This window comes from Rhipicephalus sanguineus, chromosome 10 (assembly GCF_013339695.2).
Source record: "Rhipicephalus sanguineus isolate Rsan-2018 chromosome 10, BIME_Rsan_1.4, whole genome shotgun sequence".
NCBI classification, from domain to species: domain Eukaryota; kingdom Metazoa; phylum Arthropoda; class Arachnida; order Ixodida; family Ixodidae; genus Rhipicephalus; species Rhipicephalus sanguineus.
The window spans coordinates 79,610,642-79,630,594 of record NC_051185.1 but is presented as its reverse complement, the minus strand read 5'-3'; the positions used below and the strand labels follow the sequence as shown (position 1 = coordinate 79,630,594).

At 47.0% G+C, this 19,953-nt stretch overlaps 1 protein-coding gene across 1 annotated transcript in view; it reads left to right on the top strand.

Moving 5' to 3' along the window:
• The first annotated feature begins 1,379 nt into the window (after positions 1 to 1,379).
• LOC125760262 (THAP domain-containing protein 2-like) overlaps positions 1,380 to 19,953 on the top strand; it is a 44,297-nt gene continuing 25,723 nt past the window's right edge. Inside the window, exons 1-2 of the mRNA XM_049420121.1 lie at positions 1,380 to 1,460; positions 2,215 to 2,373. Of these exons, the coding sequence (XP_049276078.1) occupies positions 1,380 to 1,460; positions 2,215 to 2,373 (240 nt within the window). The remainder of the gene's footprint in view (positions 1,461 to 2,214; positions 2,374 to 19,953) is intronic.

The following is a 19,953-nucleotide window of genomic DNA, read 5'->3' as shown; positions in this document are numbered from 1 at the left end:
TTCTGCCAAGTACCACGACTAGAAAACAAGCTTATGCGAGGAAATCACCTACGGACGACAGGCACAAACCTACTGCGCAAAACCGAGCGACACCATTTGCATCTGAAAATGCGCCCAAAAACCGTTGGCCCATGTTACCAGACTGCCTGCATGTGCCCCGCTGTTTCTGAAAATAAACGGAAAAAATTGGCCACTCACCACATACCCAAGACTAAAGTTTGATTAAAGTAATCTACTTAATTTAATTCGTGACAAATAAAATTAAAACTAATGCAAATTAAACGTTTAATTAATTTTTTTTTTTCATTATTGTCCCCCCCTCACCTAGTAACGCTTTAATCGTCGCGCGGGTGTTGACGTTTGTCGCAATAGGTTTCCGACCACTTTTCATTCCGACTTTCGCGGACCCTATTTAGATTGACCTTGTGTAGAGTGCAAAATCACGGCGCTGGGCTCGGCTGGCTGGCGTAGCCGGCGTCGAGTAGCGGACCTCGTCCCGCGCGACGTTGTGCGCTGAGCGCGCTGGACTATATCTAGGCCTTAAGTTGACAGGACGCGCGGGCACAAGCTTCTATGCCGGCATGTTCCCATAACGAAGCATGCAGGACCGCTCCTGCCGCGTGCGACAAACACAATGCATGCTTTGAGAGAAGTCATCTCTTTTCGCCTCCTTGACAGGAAGAACGCCATCTGTCATTAAACTCCTTCGAAGGGCCGATGCTATAGCAACGCCTTTTTCTTCTTCGTGTTGCGTCTTCTCGCCGATAGATATCCGATGTCGTCAGCGGTACGACAGACGCGTGTGGTTTTATCTGGTCGATCGCGTCTCGCGAGTGTCCACAACTAGAGAGTATGTGCCTTATACTGCGGCCGTGATTTAGAATGTGCTTGGAAAAATGATTGGCGATGCATGATATGCCATATTACTGGAGAGAGCTAAGCAGTCCCGAATATGGATGTGGACAACATGTGATGGAACAACACCACTACGCACTGTCATTGGAGCCAAGGAGCTCCAACGTCCTTGATTGGAGCCAACACTATTACATTACCCAGAGAGAACTCTTTCGTTTCACCAACGTTAGTGATACAGGTTTCTCTACTATTTGTTTTGAAACTTGAGGGCTCAGCCTCATATATACAGCATTTAAGGAATGGCTGTGAAGACAATGTAATACAAGCACTTGACTGTAAACAAAATAATTTAAATAGAAAATATCAAATCCCTTTTTTAGCCTAATGATGGCGCTTAGAAGCTTGACGAATACATTTTTCTATCGTAACCAACTCATGACTTCTTGCGATGAGACGGAACGCGTAGCCTCCGAGATTATCTGCGGCCTCGCGCCGGCACGCTGGTGGAGCTGATCGCGGAGGCCATGCGATATGCTTGCTCAGAGTCGTTCTTCGTACAGGTGGTGCAGATGACGGACGCCTATTCGAGCATCAACAAATATACTGTGAGATAACTCCGAATGAACCTTGCAGTACTGAGATGCAATGAATGGTGACTCGCGATCAATGTGTGCCTTGGGAGGGATTTGTCACTAAGTAATCTATCAGCGCAAGCGCTCGCGAATTCAATTGTATGCAGCGGAGCGCAGGTCTTGCCGTTCGAAAGATAGCAAGGAGGTGTACGAATATTTCACGCAGAATCTCCTTTGGAATCCGTCTAAATGGCGCTTGAACATTCGCTACTAATCGCCTGATGTTTGTTCGTCGTCTCTGGTATATTTGCGAGGAACACTGCCAAACACACCGTGAAATACAGCATCAGTGTCGCCACAGCGGTGTGTTTGGTAAGCATGTAAACGTCAGATAGGTGGTGCTCTCTCCGCATGTCGAAGCGTCCTGTATCATGCTCTTGAAATGCCGGTGCTTTTTCTGCGCTGCAACTGCAACTATCCCTCGGACGTCGTTGGAACGACGCGTCTTTCTTGGTTTAAAGCGGAAGCTCCTTATGCCTCACTGATTTGTCCATGAGCGCCAAACGCAATGCGGGAAAGCCAACTTTCACAATGGCAAGTGTCCGCGCATCTTGCGCACGCAATAAAACAAAGGCGCACAATGTACGTACCGTAGAACAGCAAGAGTTTACATTAGCACTTGCAACGATAAAAACAATGCGAACTTGACGCCACGCTACCCAGCGAACTGCTATAATCTGCATAGCATTGCGGGCAAGGTTTGCGACTGACTCTGGTCAACAATCAGGTGTCCTCGGTGTTGGGCATTTGCTCGGACGAGCTGCGTGGCAAGGCGTTCGACGTGATTCGCGAGTACCATCCGGGTCTCGGCAATCCAATTGGGATTCGAGCGGGCGGCACACGCAAGGACACCTTGGTGTGTGGCAAGCTACCTAGCTTCACCACCGTGAGTGATTGACCTAACGTCTATCTAAGTTGAACGCTATGGAGCAGCGATTGGTTACACCTCGGCTTCCGTTCGTGTGTGTTTACGTGTGAGTGAATGATGGACGATCTATCCGTTGATGTCGTCAGGTCAGGCACCGGATGCAAATGAAGACGAAAGCCATCTTCTTCATCTTTTTCTTTTCAGTCAACTGTAGTGACAACCCTCCCCCCCCCCCCTTACACCCTAGATTCTTTCGGCACCTAACGTGGTTGTGCCCTACTTGCGGGATAGGCGCACCTTTGGCGAAATTACGTTGAGATTTCGTCATCTGAAGTCACGTCATGCGATATTCATAATGACGGAGAACACGGACGTCTGAACTCTGAAATTTCGGAGAACTCTGACGTCACGGTAAAGCAGATTTTGGCATCACTTCGCGTTGACGCCGACGGTCACTGCCTATTTGATGAGGCATCTAAGGCTTTTGCCTTAAAAAAAATTATTTATCAGGTGACTGCGCTAGCTGCTCGTTCACTTCGCCTTTTCGGTGTTCCTGTGGTAAAAAGAATAATGCGGCGTTCCTCTGAAGCGTAGGTGGAGGCGCGCGTTCACTCAGTCTTTGTTGCGTTCGCGTTATTTAAAGTGCACAGTAATAGAGCCTCACATGACTTTTACACTGGAGTCGTCATACGCGAATGAGACACCCTGCAAGTTTTTCGCAACATTTGATGCGGAAGAACGAAAGCCACTGGAGACATACACAAATATATTGTGAGGCTAACGGCATAGTCAACGCAGCAGTTATATATATAAAGCATTTCCATGCCATATTAAATACTAGGAGGCAAAGCGAATTGTGAAACTATTATTGACATCAGCGCAAACGTTCGAGAATGCAGTTGTGTGCAGGAAATCAGGAAATCACGGAAATTACCAAAGATGTTTAATAAATTGCACAGATAATGTCCGCAGAAATTCGTCTTAGCCACTTGCTGTTTCGTCCTCGCACGCTGCTCTGTTCGCTCCAATAGGAAATAAACAGTCCCAGAAGAATGTTGAAACGCAGCAGCTCTGTCGGGACAGCAGTGCGCCAGTTAGCATGAAGGAGACGTAGAATAGTCGAATAGCGCTCGCTTTGTTCCCGATGACCTCGTGTAGCACAGGTTCATGCTCCCCATGCTTGGTCTGCTTTGCGGCTTATTTGGAACGTCGTTATCTGGCGGCATGAGCACGTCGCCTTGCCTCTTCTTTTATTTATTCTACACATACGTACGCACTGTCTGTCCCTATAGACCCTTCCGTAAAGCGCACCGTCACGCGCACTGTGGGGAAAAAAAAAGAGCGCGGACGCACCGGAGCAGAGCAATTCGCCCTCCGTCACACGGTGCGCTTGCCTTATTTTGTGCGGGTACTCGAGCATTTCAAATAATTATTGACTAATCATTACAACCTTGTCCTAGTGACACAATTCCGTTAAGGCAAGCAGGCTGACTGACGTGCTGCGTTCCAGATTGTGATGATAACACGACGAAGCATCCAACGCATTTTCTTCCACTATTTGCATAAAAATGAAAAGATGAAGAGGGAGTGGGTACGGCGGATAAATTGACAAGGACGGGAATGAGGGTTTACATTTTCGCAACGCTCTTAAAAAAATGGAGTGACTCTCTTTCCTTTAAGGGAGAAAAGGCGATGTCCCCAATGTTCGTCTTCAAATGGAGGAACTTTCCTAACTTTTTAATGGAGAAACCGTTCTTCCCCCCTCAAAATAAAGATGGCTGACGCCAAGCCAGTGAAGCGAGCAATAGATTTAGGCCTAGCGAGTGCATCGATTATCGACTGGTAAATAGTATGCGGCAGTAGTAATAAGAAAAAACGGTCCCGCTGAGCTTAATATCGAACGATATGACAATAAAATCAAGCATAAAAACCTGTGGTGATGAAAACCTTGCGAACCGGAATGACGGAACTCGTACGTTTCGCTCGGCCAGCGAGAAGGCGTTCACTTTGAAAGAGACGGATACTGCAAAGGATCTCTCACCCGGAGACTGGACGTTAGGCTTGCTGTCTTTATTTCTCGAAGCAACACGGGGTATAGTGACGTGATCCACGCGTTTACGGGGCAATAGGCCCCGACATGTGCCTCCCAAAGTACTGTACATTCTGTAGCAGCAAAACAATCCCGGCGCAGCAGAGCATAGTTTCCATAGATAGATGTTCAACAACATATAAGTGGAGCTGTCAGAGCGCCACAGCCGTGAAGTAGGTGGTAGCTGGCGCCATTAAACGATATTTAAAAAAAGGTGTTTGTGACTGGGCGGGGTACGTTGATACTACACTATGGCATTTCGGCGAGGTGGGCCCATCCATGGATTACTCAAGGACACCCGAAGCTTGGTACACATTTATTTATACGCACACGCTCACTAGGCGTACGCATATACACACACTCACTGAATTCAACACATACATATTCATTCGTATGTATACATTACAACATGAACAATTCACTACAGGCGTGTACGCCGAGACGTGTTTACAAGCCGCATAATTATGAACGATATAATTACAGAGTTGATTAGGTTAATGCGAAAACGACCATATCGAGAACCGTTGATACCATTCCGACGACATTTTGAAGTAGCGCGACCTTTCGACAGCGGCCACAGATGAAGTTTCCCTATTTGATTTATTTACTTTTTATAGTTACTGTGGGAGGGCGCAGCATGCAAGTGAGATTCTGTCGCCTTCGTCGCGCCGACTTCGTTGAGTGGTTTGGCGTTAACATGAGTTCATATTCTATTTAAGCGTATGAAGATGAGCCATGCATTCGTTAAACTGCTAGCACTTCAATGACAATGCTTCTGATGCGGTAACGGCCGTCTCAGTTGTGTATACGTACGTTACAACGCGGGTCGTGCGAAGGAACAAGACAAGATGGCCTCGCACGCGACGGTGGTCTTTTGAGAGCGACGTCAGTGGCTCTTGGCGTCGCGGCAGCTGGATTACTTGAGTAGAGAAACTAGCGCTACACCGCGCGAATTATGGAAAAGAGCGCTACCCACACTACGTCTTCTGTGATATTTTAGGAAGCTGTACCTACATACTACTCTGCTACAGGTACGTCACGGTATTCGCCTGGCGTGTCAAATTGTGGTCATTGCGCGACAACTGTGTAGTTGTCGTTGTGGCGGTGGTTGGTCTTGCGTTGGATTTGGAATACTTTTTTTCGCAAAGGTGAGTGAGAGTGTTACTTATTGGCTACTGTGCACAGCTCTCATTAGAAGCGCATTTTGTGTTAAGTTTTGCACGCCAAAGCAAAATCCTGAGAACGAGAGATGCATACTGCACGCGTGCATAAGCCTGTATTCTCAGTGACGGCATGCGTAAGCCCAAACCCATGCACCTGTGAGGTGTGGCAACAGCGACGGCAAGAGCTGAGAGTGCCTGCTGAGAGTGCCTTAATATAGTTGTAGTTGCTATAGAACAAAAAATCACAGCATATCCACGGGGTGAAGGATGATGAGTGGGGCGAAGCTACGGAGGGAATCATCTGTAAACCGTGAAACTCTTCCGTGAAATGCGCCCAGTACATAATATAAAGAGTGTGAAACATCGTGTATATATTAAACATCAAACTTTTATTGTACTGTTGGTTTACGTGGTCCCTTCATTATCACTTGTTATCGGTGAAATGCAAGGAAGAAGTCCGCTCCCGAGCGAAAGAGCGCCAAGAGCGACCGCATTCCCCGCTCGCCCTGTGCGAATTAAAGGCAAGGCTAGAGGGAAGACAGGACGCGCGTTCCACGACGCGAGGTCGGTAGCATGCCCAACGAAAGCCAACGGAACGCGATCGTGCAAGTGCTCCGGGTTCGCATCGCCTCATGGTTCCATTTAGCGTCCCAAGACCAAATATATTGCTCAAGGTGTGCCTTGCGTTTTTCGTAGAAATAATTTCTTTATCATGTACATTAAGACGAAAAGTTGAAAGCTCACTAGAGTGTATCGCCCGCAAAGTATGTCTTTTAGTGTGATTTAACTCTCGTACGGCAGGGTCCTCGCGCCGTTGCCGGTCCACCTCGCCCGTTGACGATCGGGCGAGGTGGCTACATACAACTACTACTACTACACTTTAAGAAAAACATCTGGCGTTCTTTCGTTCTGCTTTTACAAAACATCTGGCGTCTTTCGTTGGTTTATTTCATCAATCAACGGCGTTTTGAACAAAAGTTTTATTGTTTAATCACGCACAGGAGAAATCCCACCAGGCACTACCTTGGAGGTAAACAATGGCTGCTAATGGCAATGAGAGACAGAAGAAGTCGGCTTTTAGCTAACACTTACACTTCTACTTCTACTAACGTTTCCTACTGGAACATGCCAATGGCTGCTAATGGGGAATGAGAGACAGAAGAATTGGGCTTTTAGTTAACGCGCACGCTGCGAATTTTTTATTGTTCAACAACGCACAGGAGAAATCTCCCACCGGCACCACCTTGGAGGTCAAAGCGTAAGACTTGTTACGGACTACTACGACGATGACGACTACGAGGGACGAACGGGTGCCGCCTTAAGGAGCTTCGCCCCTAAAAAACACTCCACAAAGAATCTCCTCCGGTAGTTGTCTAAAAGATCGGTTAATCTGTGGACATATTGTAGGAATCTCTACGCTTGCAGGTTTCCCTGGATCATTAGGGCCGGTGGCATCCTGACGTCGTGCTTCATTCCACAGCGTCTGGAACTCCCCAGTAGGAACAACATTCACCGATCATTGAAACGCATGTATGTTATGGTCATTTGTAAGATGTAAAGCTGATAAGCGCGAAACTTTCAAACGTCATAATTGCGCTAAAAACTGTCTTTCACAACTTATATTCAAATTCGCGAAATACATTTCAGTGCTTCTTTACTGATGTCGTCTCGGTGGTTCCTAACAACACGCATAGGTGAAGCTTAGACTGCTAGTTTAAAACAAGGTATTAGAGGAAACGTGTGCCCTTCCCGTTCCTGAAAAGAAAGAGCTCTACGAGAGAGTCCTCGCAAGGCTGGTTCCATTCGCAGTGTTGCTCTGCCATTTGCGAATTCTTAGGGCTCATCCGGGACGGCTCGCTGCTCTCGTACAGTGGAGTGCATACAGTCATCCAAATCGTCAACCACTTTCCAAATGCAGTATTTACGTATTTGGTTAAGCTGGTCCATGTGTGTGCAGCCTTCATCCCACACATATTCGCTCTACGATTCTTGTACACTTTCCCGCACCTCATTGTGCGTATGTACGCGCAGCTTCGTACACATATATGTTCACTCTGTGATTTTAGACAGGGGGGCTGTTTAATAAGCCGAGCGCCAGTCCGTGCCGAGCGAACATGAAAATACCATCATCATAAAGCGGCAGGCGCTCTTTTCTTCCTTTCCTTCATCTTCTGCTTCGCTTCCAGAACACGTGCACGGATTTGTGTGGCGTGGGATGCAATAATTCTGATGGGTGAGTGAATGAGTACAAATAGAGAGAAAGAGAGAGAATGAAATAACAACTAGGAATAGAGAGAGAGAAATAGAAAGAGAAAGACAGAAATATGAATATACTGAGACAGAAAAAGAGATAGAAAAGAAAGGGAGAGAGAAAGAGCTAGGAAGAGGAGAACAAAGCAATAGAATAAAATGCCGGGAGGTTTCATGCGAAGCAGTCGGCGAGTAGTTGCCTCCGCTGCATTCCTCTGCTTTGAGCCAGGCGCCATGTACTGAATGGCGTGTCTTGTTTGTGTAAATGGAATAGTTGTGGGCCTCTCGTGGGCTTACGAGGTAAGTTAACTACACTGGCGTTTGAGGGCAGCTTATGGCCCAAGGTAATGACAGCACTCACGTTAGAGCGTAGAAGTTAGTTTTATCGAAACGAAGTGCACAGTTCGATGCGATGATGCGCACATCATACGTAGCGTTCGTCAACGTATTCCTTCGGGTTCTAACAACACTTGGATATAGCTTGCCAAGTCATATCAGTAGATATCTAATCTTTCTTAGATTTTTTATGCAAGTGAATAGCCAACACTGCAACCACAACTGACGTTTCCCCAACATGAGGCCCCCACAGGGTCTTTTCTAAAGCAGTTTCAAAATCTATCGTATTCGTGGCTATGCGCTTTCGCGTACTGCCACATAGATTGCAGGGGGTTCGATTCCAGCTCCAAACCGGAATTCTATTCGTTGCCCTCGTCGGGGTTTTTCACCCGCCCATAACGCTGCCGACATCGGCACCGGCTTTTCTGCTACACGGGCTCCTTAACGCTATCGCGTTCAAATTTCTCATGCTTCTTCTCCCCTTTGGTACATACTGCGAATCACTTGTGGCACACACCCACATACAGTCTTCGTATGAAAGTATGTGCAACACGTGACTGGGGGAACGGTTCCATGACGCACGTGTAAGGCTTTCATATTATTTACAGTATGACCTGGCAGTCATGTTCGCCATACACAGGTACCCTATTATGCCAATTTTTGTATATATCAAGTTAAGGAGGTGGCCATGAGAGCACCCAGGCATAGGTGGCTAGATAGATACATGTAAAGTAAGAAAGAAAGGGTCAAAGTGTATTTCGTTCGCTAAGAAATTCTCCGCATTTAATAAAGAGAAACAAAGCAGGCCGCCAAGATCCTCCCTTCCTTCAGATGTGGCACCATTAGGGCAAAGCTGCCTTAAATTTTTTTGCACATTCTGTGAATAAATATTTTCTAAACAGTACATCGCACTCTCAACAACAAATTATTTTGATCTTAGTACCTTAGCAGCTTATTGATCTTAGTAGTATAGATAGTACTCCAAATCGCTCCCTATCTATCTATCTATCTATCTATCTATCTATCTATCTATCTATCTATCTATCTATCTATCTATCTATCTATCTATCTATCTATCTATCTATCTATCTATCTATCTATCTATCTATCTATCTATCTATCTATCTATCTATCTATCTATCTATCTATCTATCTATCTATCTATCTATGTTGCGGGGGCCGGCCGCGTCTCCATCAGACGCTCAAAGGGTCCCTTATCCATTCGCCTAAAATCACTCAAAGACGAAAGCCATCTTTTCTTTTTATTGGTCCGTTGCACTGATGTCCCCACCCCCAAAAGCTTTCTGCACCTACCATGGATTTTCACTACCCCCGGGATCATGTCAGGTAGTTTAATATGAGTGGAATCGCGCACACTTAATAGCAAAATATACAATTTTTGCAGTTTAACGTCCCAAAACCCCAATAAGATTATGGGAGACGCCGTAGTGGAGGGCTCCGAAATTTTGACCACCTGGGGTACCTTAACGTGCACCTAAATCTAAGTGCATGGGCGTCTAGCATTTTCGCCAGCGCACACTTGGACTGGGACAGAGTAAGCCACACGGCACAAATGGTCCTTGTATAAGTGCACGCTATTTCACTCACGTTATGCACCAACAAGCCCAAGCTACTCTTTTCAAGTAGTTTATTCAGTTTCTTTGTAAACAACGTAACATCGTTAGTGACATGTATTACATTCCGAGTTACCATAGTTACGAAAACTGACGGGGGGACCTCCCGATTCTAAAAGACATCTTTTCCAATATTCTAAGTGTCGAGCGCAGGTTGAAAAAAAATGCAGTGATAAAATTGTTACACAGAAGCATAGAAAATGCTGCAGGAATAAAACCAGGAAAATAAATGGCATGTTATATAAACATAGGAATACAAGAAGAGAGCGCCGACCACAAGAGAAAAACCAATGTAATGACGTTTGTGCACGAAAAACGGAAGCCTCGTTCACAATAAAAGTGAACGAAAGGGAAACAAATATGCGCGTTTACGCATCGGCCAGAACGGCCGATGCGTAAACGATCGAGCGAGGGAGCATGCTCTTTCGATAAAGAATAACCTTTTGGCATATTTGCCTATGCACTGGGGCATGTGTGGATGTGAGGCAAGATTTGCCAATATCACTATTCTAGGTAGAAGCAAGCAAGGTGATTGAGCGAGAGATGCTAGAAGCATACTTCATCCGAAAGAAAAAAGATATCTGTGTTAGCGATACGTCGGTGGTGCTGCGTTCAGCTCAATTTGATTTTTTGACAGGTTTCTGAACTAGCACGTGCATTGAGAGTGGCCGAATGTTAGATGTGACGCATGGTATGGCATGCTATGTATATTGCGGTGGATTTGCAAGAATAAAGTCAGTTGCGAGTTGACGCTCTTTCCTTTCGCCTTTTCTTCTCGGTGGTTTGCGTCGTCGAATTTTCTGGTAAATATGCACCAACTAGCCCAACAGCAAGTTTTACTAAAGTATATTTCTTCAATAGCGGGCCCTACAATATGCTCATCTCTTCCCGATTCTGAGCCTTGCCTACTAGTCGCGCTTATTGCCCATGATACCTGGTACCGCCCATGATACCGCGCAAGATACCTGGCGTACCATATCAAGAAGGGATTGGTCCCTCTTGAAGTGCAAGCTTTGCGTATGTGTCAAACCGTCGGTCGGACACGCGAAGAGGATTTGCCCAGTTTGGAAGTCGGAAGTTCAGAGACAAATACGCCTTTTGCAGGACTGCCTGCGTGTGAAGTGCTTTAGCTATGACACAGGCTGGCTTGCGCATCAAAAACTGAAGTACTTTCAGAAAGCCGCGGAGCAAACGACGGAGTATTGGTGGCGGTGTACGTTGAACTATTTGCCCAAGGCTGGCAAGAGGGAAGCTGCAAGGCCTGCCCAGCTGCATCTTTTGGGTGATGTGTCTTTGGCTGAAGGAGTTGAAAGCACACTGAAAAAATTGGCCACGTATCTGCGTGCTTCGCTGCAAATGTCGTGTCAAGACGATAGAAGAGGCGCTGTGTGAGATATGGACGCCATCTGGCAATACGTCGGGAAACATGAGTGCTGTGTTGCGTGCTGGTAGTCCCGGCGCAGCAGCAGGCGAAGACCGGCGGTGACCAACGCGACCGGCGGGGACGCCAGCCAGCCCGAAAACGCGGTTTGGCGCGAAGCGCTGAAGCAGAGAAACGTCCGCACTCAACGAGTACTCTCCACACACTCTTTTATTTACACGTCGCCTGGGTAAAACAGGAATGCCAGAGCGGCGCCCACAACCGGCAGCCTGAAGGCCGCCCACAACGCTGCTTTTTCATTTTTTAAATATTTTTTTTCACCTTCTTGGCCTTCTCAAAACTAAAGTTTTTCAACACCAACCCATGGCATTCGTACAGTGCAACAGAACCGAAACCGAAACAACAACGAGCTCGTGCGAAGGGCACGGAGGAAGGCAAATTTCAGTGCAGTCGCATTTTCAGCTTTGTTGAAACAGCGCTCAATAGACGACGACGAAGTAAAAGAAGGCACACGACAGGCAGCGCCTGTCCTGTGCCTTCTTTTACTTCGTCGTCGTCTAGTGAGCGCTCTTTCAACAAAGATGAACGCATACCAACTCGCTCAAGCTTCCATTCTTATGCATTTTCAGCGCAGCTTAAGAAACTAGGGTCCTTAAAATTACGTATGTATGCATTTTCTATTAAAGGAACACGCCACCTAATACTTACCTAGTGATGTTGCACCTCAGATATGCATGATATTTACTTTTTGATCGACAACGTTCACAAGTATGAACAGCCGTACCAGTTCAAGACGGCTGGCCCTTGGGCAAGTGGTTCAACTTTGGCCGAGTGGCTGAATCGAGGGACGGGCCGACAAACAGAAAGACAGACAGAAAGACAGACAGACCAAAATTTCTGCGTTGAAGTTCCCCAAGAAAGACTATCGTCTTTAAAAGGGCCAAATATTTCTACGCCACAGGGGCTTCAAGTTCCTGCTTTGCTGGCACTGAACAGGCAGGTGGCGAAGTCAGTGAAAGGAGAAGAGAAAGAAAGATGCCTACTGGAAGGAGTAGACTGCCTGGCCAAGTGTGTGCAGCCTGCCAAACTGGATCGTAAGGATTCGTGCCGACAAGTGGTTTCATTCTTCAGGTAGAACGAACTTCAGGTCCTACAAGCTGACAAGGAGGGAGGTTTTGTCGTGTTGACAACGAGGTCTTTCAGCGAACAAGCGGCAGCTGCCAGAGAAAAGAACTTCAAACCGGTGACTCTCCAAGTGAATGAGGTAAAAGCGAATGCCACGTTGCTTTGTAAAGAGCTTCAGCTTCCGAGACTTTCTAAATCGGTTAATGCGGCCAACCTAGGTTTGTTAGTTTTTCTTTCAGCGTGAAGACACATAAGCCTGAGAAGCCGTTCCGGTGTATTGTAAGCGAAAGAGACTCGTAAGCGAAAGAGAATCTAGTGAGCATATATCTGTTAAAGCAACTTAATGTGCTCCCTGTGGAAGATCCCTTTGTTTTAAGGAAGTATGCGGACGTTACCCAATTTTTAAATGCGAAGCATTTCTTAACGAACCTCTGGCACTTTGAGCGTTTCTATCTACGTATCTATCTGTCTATCTATCTATCTATCTAGCCGCCTACGTCTGGGTGCTCTGGTGATCGCCTCTTTAACTTGGTGCAGACAAAAATTGACATGGGAGGGTAAGATGATTTCACGAATATGAATGTAGGGTCATGACATTGATAACGTGAAAATCCTGTCGCGTAGGTCGTCAAACCTTTCCACTAGACACGTGTGGCACATACCCGTTTACCACGGGCCACGCTGTACGGGTATGCGCCACAGGTGATTGACAGTTTATATCTACCCAGGAACGGCGAGAACAGACATTGGTAACTTAGATGCGAGAGCATTAAGGAAAACCGATATCGCAAGCGTTGACCCGACGAATGGAAAGAATGAAAATTAGGATCACAGCAGGAATCGAACCCAAGCATTTTGCGTGGCAATCAGGTATTCTACCACAGAGCCATGCCACGTGTATAAACTGGTTTGGAAAACAGCCTATGCAGGCGTAATGTCGGTGCAACGTCAATTGTGGCTGTGGTGGTGGCTATCTGATTTTACATGAAAGCAATAAACACTACACGATACTCCTACGATGTGTACTCCTACGATACAGGCGTCATATCAGATTAACGTCGGTGGTTCCAGTGTTGGCTCCGCTTTTATAGCGGTTTAATAAACATTACATTTGTATTCATATGATTCAGCAAGCTATATTTAAGCATTGCTTGACCCCAAAGGTATATATTAACGAAAGGTAAGTATGATATTCACATCATCGCACCGCAAAGTGCACTTAGTCGGCCAGAACGCAGCAGTGTCCTCCTAATTTCTTACGAGGCTGGTGACCGAGGATGATGCCAGATTGATTTACACTCGCTTTGCAGAACAAGCTACGTTGGCCACATACGCCCAGGTAGTCTACGAATACGACAAGCGCTATGCACTGATGTTGATCTACGTAGAACTACCCAGGCCTACCAGCCTCGACGGCGTATACCTCACCAACGCGAAGGGTGACTTCAGGTTCCGACATGTCGGTGGCTCTATCGACACACAATTGGTCGACGAAATGACCGAGGCATCCGCGGTTTCCAAAAGCTGTACTGTACGTCATACTTCACTACACATGGACCCCTCGTCACCGCGATCAAGACCGGGTCCGATAACAAGTCATGACTAGAGTCACTAGAAAAATTTCAGAGTATCGCATCTGTTTTCCGCGCGCCGCCGCCGACGCGATTGGCGTACTCGCATCACGTGACCTCTCGCCGCCATATCCCTTCCAAGGGTTTTGGGTGCAGGCGCGTTGAATGCAAAGCGCGGCCGGACATTTAGCAGTACCACTGTCCCTAGAAGTACTTCGTCGCTTTTTTAAACGCGTCTTGCAGATGTCAGAGAGTAGCTCACCAGTAACCGAACCATGCTGGTGAGCCACTCCAGGAATTTCGTATATTTTTGCATTCCGTGTGGGAATCACTAACGTCAAAGAGCGTCGTTGTACGTGGCTGCATAGTTGACCGCGGAATGGATTCGCCCCCCTTGAAGAACACTCCTTTCTGCATTGAACTACACAAAGTGCTGGAAAAGCTCTCATGCAACAGGATACTTCACCTTTTCGGTTCGCTATGTTCAGCAATATTAAAAACTACATACTACATACCTTTCTATTCGCTCGGCTATTTATATCTCGATCTGTTGAACATCTATATTGTGCATGCATTTCTAGTTATAGGCGTGTCACACACGAGAGCGAAATCAGACTTATTAAAATAATAACGGTTAACTGTGTACCTTGAAGGCAATTGTCGCATGATCATTTGCCACTGCGCCAAACTGAAGCGTGGAACTCTGTTGATAAACTTGGTATAAGGCAACGTTATTAGGCGTATTTTATTTTTTTTTCAAAGCGGACTGTTTTTTTTTTCAAAACGAATTGCGCCGAGCGTACCCTTACAATACTGTTTAGGGGGTGAGAAATGGTCACAGCAAAAAAAAAAAAACAAATTGGCTTATCCTCTCACGCATTGAGGGAATCGATTTCATGCGAGCCCTAGACCTATACACATACTGTGTTGCAGCAGCATGCGCGGTAAAGTTTTTCGGGATGTGCTATTTCTGATCAAAATAACATAAAGCACTGCGTCGAGGAAGTTTTAACAAGAGTGCATTACGAAAAAAAAATTGAAACTAAAAGCAGTGCAGAAACCGAACCCCAGCAGTTTACGCGCTGGCAACGCCAAAAAAAAAGAAAAAAAAAACTTTGTCGGAACACAGCAAAATATTTGCAAATGCACTGCAACGTTGGGAATATTAAGGAGACAAAAAATAGAAAATGAAACAACTGAGTAGTGACGTCAATCACTTTTGATGGCCTATTTTCTGCGTATCTGTTAGGAAATGACAACGTATCCGCAAAATAAGATGCACCTTACTTACCGCACGCCGATTCGCCCATGCGTTCGGCTGCTGGCGTTCCGCGAACCGAGACAAATACTTCACGCACAACTTCCACTTACCGTACACACACCACTTCTATTACAGATAACACCCACCTGAACAGCAAGCATGGTGCGCAAGTCAGATATGCGTCATCGATCAGTCGAAGGACGCAATGCTGAATGCTCTCAATGTTGGATAACGTTCTCGAATGCGCTATGAAGTGAACCTGAACACCGACTGCAAAGCTAGCGCAAACAGTCAACATTCACCAAGTGTCGAAGTAAATGGCATCTCGCACGGTCATTACGCTAATGCAACTATGTCTACAGCTCCGGACCTTGCGAACACACCCGGCCGTGAAACGAAAAGAGACCGATGAAGCCACGAAGAGAGTTCGCGAGCACATGGAAACATTCGCCAGACGTTTCATTAGCTACACCGCTTACCGCGCAGTCAATGACTCGAAATCACTTTCCGATATCCTTTTGAAGAAACACACACACACATATTGCAGTTACGCCGAGCGTAACACGGCATCGAGGCGAAAAGGTCGGTCACTTCTCAACACACGCTACCAACGCGCCGGATGGTCCGGGAGAGAACGGCCGCCGCCGCTCAATGTTGCCCGCGTGCAGCCTACCTTTGCGGTACTCTGAAATTTTCCAGTGAATCTAGTCATGACCAGCTGCTGGTGCTCACTGATCACCGTGATGATGACATTGTTCAACGACTGTCAAGAACCTCTTGCATACATGCACACGGGTTCATGAAACGTGCGTGCGTTCTCTATCATAAGGGACAAGTATAAGCACTACATATCAGCTTACCGCTTCTGGTGTTGGTAATACCCACGTTGCCGTTGGCAGCGTTACCCAACTGTTACGTAACAACTCGTTGTATAACGCTCATGCGGCTCTTCAACATATATGTGTGTGTATTAAATTCATACAAATCTATGGCGACGTTAGGTAACGTTGCACTCAGTAAAAAAGTTCGCCACAGTCACATTCCCGCCACATGCTTGGCATAACATCGACTCCCAGGGTACGTGGGATCTGCCGAATTTTTTATTTTGCGGGAGACATGTCGTTGGTAAATTTGTGGATATTGTACTTCACCAACGTTACTAAATTAGCTTGACATCGGGGCACGCCTTTGCCATTCGTTAACGCGGTGGCGTGATGCTTAACAATAATGGTTAGTTGTTAAGATAGTACGCAGTCACCAAATATCAAAGCAACTAAATACTGAATATCAGTTATAGAAACCCACTGTATGCCACGCTAAAGCGCGAATCTCAAATAAGTGCTACCTGCGGGAAAGACTATCGTTCGATCAGCAGATTAGAAGACGCTGCTGCTCCTGCGTGCAGCTCGCGGCAGTACATGTGCTTTAAATGCACTTAATGTAGGCGAGTTACAATGTCCTTGTAACATTGGCGTCTGCGTGTGTAACTTATATAGATATATAGAAACATCAACGGGACGTCTTCGAGGTGAAGTATATTATCCAAAAGTTAAATGATCGTGCGCATTATCTGTGGAAAGAATAACAGTGTTAACACTCTCATGGTTCAGCCCTCATCGCTCACGAGGGGCCGCTCTACAGCATGTTAATTAAGAACCTGCTTGCAACCCTATCTGTGCACGCACTGATCAAGTCAGCACGAGATCTATGGCGTTAGAACTCATCACCACACACAACTTTTGTAAGATTTGAGGTCAGTTATGACATTCAAAAGTAATCGAAACAAGCGAGGCACAAGAGGCTGGGACACCGAGAAGGCAGTGCGGCCTAATTCAGGCTTCGCTCGAACGTGCGCGGGCGCGCTGAGTTCAGCAGAAGACAGTTGGTATCAGTGCAAGTGAGTCATCTTTTTGAAAACTGGCAACGAAGTTTTTCCACATTTCAGCCTGTTTATCTAACAATAGCCTCTTCCTTCAACAACTTCAACAGAAACAAGCGCATCTGATTGAAACACCGGTCTTGATTTATGTTGGCTATTGAGCAACAAGGATGCTCTGTCTTTTGCGCTCTGAAGAAGCAGAAACGTGACGCAGGGTTACAGGTGCCCGCCCAGCGACGAGGGTGAGAACCCTCCTCCGTTTGAGAAAAGGGCGCCTGAGAAAACAGCAACCTCGCACTCTGCTTGTAACCTTTACGTGGCGCGCACGACTTCAACATTTGGCTGAGCAGTTCATAGCCGTGTCTGCTTTCTCCAGGATTTGTTTTTTCAACAAGCCCGAAGGGCGCTTCTTAAGCAATTATTGACCAATCTCCCAGTGTGGGTATGAGCCACGTGTAAGGGCGCAACAACAACAGAGACACAACATCAAGATAGCGTCAATGGAGCCAGCACTGTGGGGATTCTCCGGTCAGCCTTATTCGTTGCATTAACAGGAGTGGCACAGGTCCTGTATCACTTGCTTATGAAATAGGAGTGCAACCTCTGTATGAACACTGTTCTCGCAAACCGCATGAAAACATCAGTAGGGCAAACATTCAACCATAAAATACGGATTCGAATACATGACGTTAGAGTGTACTTTTAGCCTAATGATGACGTCTAAATGTGCGTGAGATGAGACAGGATCCACAGTAATAGAGGTTTTTCGGGTGAGTGGTGCGGGGGTGTAGATACGCAAACACAGTTTTTAAAGACGACAGTCTTTCTTGTGATACTTAAACGGAGAAAGTTCGGGCTGTCTGTCTTTCTGTTTGTCGGCACGTCACTCGCTACCAAACTCGGCCAAAAGTCGAACCACTTGCCAAGGGCCAGCCATTTTGAACGGCTGACTAGGTTCATACTTGTGTACATTGTCGATCAAAAAGCAACCATTACGCATATCTGAGGCGCAACATGACTAGGTAAGTATTAAGTGGTGTGTTCTTTTAATAGAAAATGCATACATACGTAATTCTAAACACCCCAGTTTCTTAAGCTGCGCTGAAACTTGCCTTCCTCCGTGCCATCTGCACGAGCTCATTGTTGTGTTTCGGTTTCGGTTCGGTATTGCACTGTACGAATGCCATGGGGCGCCGCTCTAGCATTCCTGCTTTACCCAGCTGACGTGTAAAAAAAGAGTGTGTCGAGAGTACTCGTTAAGTGCGGACGTTTCTTCTGCTTCAGCGCTTCGCACCAAATCGCGTGTTCGGGCTGGCTGGCGTCCCCGCTGGTTGCTGTTGGTCATCGCCGGTCTTCGCCTGCTGCTGCGCCGGGACTACCAGCCCGCAACACAGCACTCATGTTTCCCGACGTATTGCCAGATGGCGTCCATATCTCACGCAGCGCCTCTTCTATTGTCTTTAGATGACATTTGCAGCGAAGCACGCAGATACGCGGCCAATTTTTTTAGAGTTGGATACTCACAAAATTTCTAAGCCGCCAATGCACATGCGCATCACTCAACCCAATCCTGGGTTCTTGCGTACGCGTTGACACAAGACTCAAAAATAGAAAACTTGCGTAGGTCCCCAAGACGTCTTGAGAACCGCAAGCCGTCTTGCAGTTCTAAAGTTTTCTAATGTGAGAGTAAAAGCGAGACTGGATGCCGCAGTTACAAAGGAAAAAAAAAACTTTACAGTGACACTGAAGGGAAAAACGATTTTTTCTTTATTGGTAAATTACACATAATTGTGCTAGCCAGAGCTCGTTGGTTGCACATAGCGAGGATGGTTCAAGCCAACTACTCGAACCAGACAGGATACGGTCGTTATGCGGTCGTTATACCATATGTGCATGGAACACGAACGCCGAACGAAAGGGTGCAGTAGAGAGATCTCTGATCGCCCTCATTATGAGCGAGCGTGATCCGGTGGCGTCCGCGCTCCAACGCGCACCGCGTCCCCTCCCCCTCTTTCTCTTTTCCTACGCCCCCCCCCCCTTTCACGCGCCTCGTACTCTCCTGCGCAACGCCGCGATAAGCGCCAGCGCATGCGCGTCCCCTCCCCCTCTCCTCTTCTACGCTCCCACCACCCCTCTCGCGCGCCTCATTTCTCCTGTGACGAGTAGGCAGTTAGAGGTGTGCGCCGCGGCGCCGCGCCGCCGACGCCGCCTGTTTTCGGTCACGCCGCTTGCGCCGCCGAAGTCCCAAGAGAGATCATGCCGCCGCCGCCGCGCAATAATTGCGGCGCGCCGCCGTTAGCCTTTTCTTTTAATTTGAATGGGGAATCTGGAAAGAAAATACAGCACTTCGCCGGAGGAGCTTTTCTCGATGTGTCCATGTAATGAACAGTCCATTTCAGCGGCCGCTAAATAGCGCGAGCGCGGCGAGAAGCGCGCCCCCTGTTTCCAGTTCTTGTTCTGCGGCGCCATCATGACATCACGATGCTTTCAAACACTCTCAGAACAAATGATAGGGAAGGAATGTGCTTTAATGCAATGAACGCAGCCCTCAGAGATCCGATTTTCGGTGCACATGTCTTTTGATTATGTTAGCCATCGGTTTAGGTTTAATGCGGCCGCTCGTCTAACGCAGCTGTAAGGTCGGTACGCATTCCCTGCATCGTTCCTCAAACATCAGGGACACATTCATATGCCAATTCAGACTTGAAAAGTTCCTGTTTCTGTGCATTTCGTCCACTCTCTTCTTACGTTAGGAATGTGTTGGCGGGTGCGGTGCGGCGACGTGGTCAAGAGCGAGGTGACACCACGGCTCACCGCTTCTTCGAATAACCTAATGCGCTCTGCCGAAATGGAGTGTGGACATCTCCTTTGCATGAACGCATCGAGAATAGCTCCCCAGAAGTTGTAGT